Raw genomic sequence first — 2,556 nt, 5'->3', positions numbered from 1 at the left:
CTTCAACAAGAATCCGAAAATCTATTTCCAAACCATAAATTCATTTTTTCAGCTAAAAGATCATAGTAGTATAAGCAACAAGGAAGGAAATACATTAATTTTATTTTAAATTTCAACTTTTTTTATTCATTTTAATGTGATAAAATATAATAATAATATTTAAATATATAATAATTTATTGAGAATGGAAGAATATTTTTAAAAGTTATGAGAAAAAAGAGTTTTTTATCGCGAGGAAGAAAAACATACAATGCCCTATTTTATTAAATTTCTCACTTCACAATTTTCAAAATACACTTTTAAATTTATCACTAATATTTTAAGTTTGTCACTAAGATGCAAATGTTAATTTTTAAAAAAAATTCTCGCTTTGATGATTTAAAGAATATATTTTTCAAATTTGTCATAAAATTGTATAATAAATAAATCTTTTGATGAAGTGTAGATTCATTTCTGAACTAAATTTTAAAAAAATAAAAAATGTGTCCCATTGTTGTGTTTTGATGTTAAATGAATCTTTCGAATTAAAGTGGAAGAAGCAATTTGTTATTTTAATTGTTTAAATTTGAACATTTATAGTACCATGCACTCATTTGTCATAGTTGGGGATATAAAACAAAACTTCATGTCAAGTCATGTCTTGCAAACACCCATCCAGCTAAGCATATAGTTGTAGGCTAAACACTAGTGAGTAATGCCTAGTCTATGCTGCTTTTAGGTCACACTTTTCATCCTTTCCTCTCCAACATCATTCACTTTCCGCATGAAGAAAATTTTGTCAAACATTGACCCAACAAACAAAAAATGCAAAACGTCAAAACTAGGGAGCATAACAATAATACCATAAAAAGACCATTCAAATTAAGTTTCCCCATTGAGAGGCCCCTGCTACTGGGAATGGCAAAAGCACATTCCACTTTCCTGCGTGTATTCCTCAAAATAACTTATAACTAAACAACGTGGAAAGATTCACAACCACAATTACAATTACATCATGGTACACTACACTCAAAAGGGTAACATTTTGTTTACACCACAATTAGTTAGATACCACTGCTCGTTCTTAAAATGGAGCTGTTAATGTTCGATGTAAGCTATTCTTCTTTGGTGCACTACTTGCTGCTTCCCATAACTGCATTCACATTGTCACAACACAAACATGTCCTACTATTATTCAACTATTATAGTACAATACGAAACCATAATATACTTACTAAAAAACATTGTGACATTAATCATGTACCTCTTGTTGTTGTCTTTTGAGCTTTGCATTCTCTTCCAGCAAAAAATCAACTTTTTGCTCCAGTTCGGTCGTGTAAGCCTGAAATAACAAATAAAATGAGACATGTTTGCGACATATCTTCAACTCACACATTTGATTATGAGAAAGAAAGAAAGAAGTAATCTTTTCCTGTTTTCTAGCTCGTGAACGTGCAGCAGATTCACGATTCTTGATCATTCTCTTATTTCTCCTTTCACCTGGACTAACATCAGGTGGTTCACCAAATCTCTTTCCAAAACAGGTGAAAGCATTAGATACGACACCGACGTTTGGATCAAATGGTGTGGGATTTACGACATGGGAAACCTTTGAAACAGTAATGTTACGTTGTTGTTGATGTTGTTGTTGAAATAACAACTGAGAATTGTTATCCTTGTTGTGTCTGATAAGAGTGTCGAAGGGAAAATGATCAGGCCGAGTGTTTAAACTGAGAGCAGTGACAAGTGGTGGCGGGGCAGTTGAAACAGTAGGGCAAAAAAAAGAAGGATTTTGATCTGAAGCAACAGAAGAAGATGAGTTGTTAGAAGAATAATGATGATCAATGTTTTTTGGTGGGTTTATGTTAAGGGGTCGAGCGAGGAAGTCTTGAAGGATAACACCACCAAAAGTGGAGGAATCGCGAGTACTCATAATCATGGGTCGTCGTGTGTTTTGTTCATTCAATGAAGACATGTTTATGTCTTTCCACAACTCTTCCATGGTTTCTACTATGTTCCTACAAGAAAGAGTTGATGAATTTGTTATGGTGATATTTATGTATGTTAATTTTGTTGGAAAGAAATGGACAAGGACAAGAACAGTTTCGAGAGAGTTTGAATGTTATTGATGATGATGACTTGTGTTTGGTGGGATAGGGCAATGTGTTAGGACATAAAAAGTGGGATTTGAAGAGATTGGGGGAGAGAGAGAGAGAGAGAGGTGTGACTGAAGGTCTGAAGTCTGGAGAGTGAAGTGGTAGAGTACCTGTTACTCATCCGTTCTTTCTAGCAAGATCAGTGAGTACGAAATGATTACCGCTACAGTCATATCAATACTAAAATATTCATATTTAAACTACATCAAACACATTCTTTTCTTTTTTTTTCCACTTTATTTTGTTTTTTACACAACTTTTCTATTAGTGTTTTGGGTTGTTCGCAAGTTTCGGAACACGAAGGCTTAATTACGAAATATCAAACTCCTAAATATATACAGTAATAGGTATACCCTCTTTTTCTTCGTGAATAATAAACTTTTAAACGCATAATAAATATCCTCTCTTTTCTTTGTGAATA

The 2,556-nt window shown here is 33.1% G+C and overlaps 1 protein-coding gene across 1 annotated transcript; it reads right to left on the bottom strand.

Annotated features, from left to right (window-relative positions):
- Nucleotides 1–750: 750 nt before the first annotated feature.
- On the bottom strand, nucleotides 751–2,306 carry LOC127121513 (protein FD). Its single transcript, XM_051051996.1, has 2 exons — nucleotides 1,244–2,306; nucleotides 751–1,132 (listed from the first exon to the last, which is right to left on the bottom strand). The coding sequence occupies exons 1-2, from the start codon at nucleotides 1,979–1,981 to the stop codon at nucleotides 1,064–1,066; spliced, it is 807 nt and encodes a 268-aa protein (XP_050907953.1). The 5' UTR covers nucleotides 1,982–2,306; the 3' UTR covers nucleotides 751–1,063.
- Nucleotides 2,307–2,556: the final 250 nt, after the last annotated feature.

The sequence above is a fragment of the Lathyrus oleraceus genome, chromosome 2 (genome assembly GCF_024323335.1).
Source record: "Lathyrus oleraceus cultivar Zhongwan6 chromosome 2, CAAS_Psat_ZW6_1.0, whole genome shotgun sequence".
NCBI classification, from domain to species: Eukaryota; Viridiplantae; Streptophyta; class Magnoliopsida; order Fabales; family Fabaceae; genus Lathyrus; species Lathyrus oleraceus.
Note: the sequence above shows the minus strand (reverse complement) of the source record. Positions and strands in the feature narration are given on the sequence as shown.

Bases quoted from the DNA above. Each gene is read 5' to 3' on its own strand.
- LOC127121513 (XM_051051996.1), bottom strand. From the start codon at position 1,981: ATGGAAGAGTTGTGGAAAGACATAAACATGTCTTCATTGAATGAACAA. The intron at 1,133-1,243 runs GTACATGATTAA...ATGTGAATGCAG, and splicing joins TCAAAAGACAACAACAAGAG to TTATGGGAAGCAGCAAGTAG.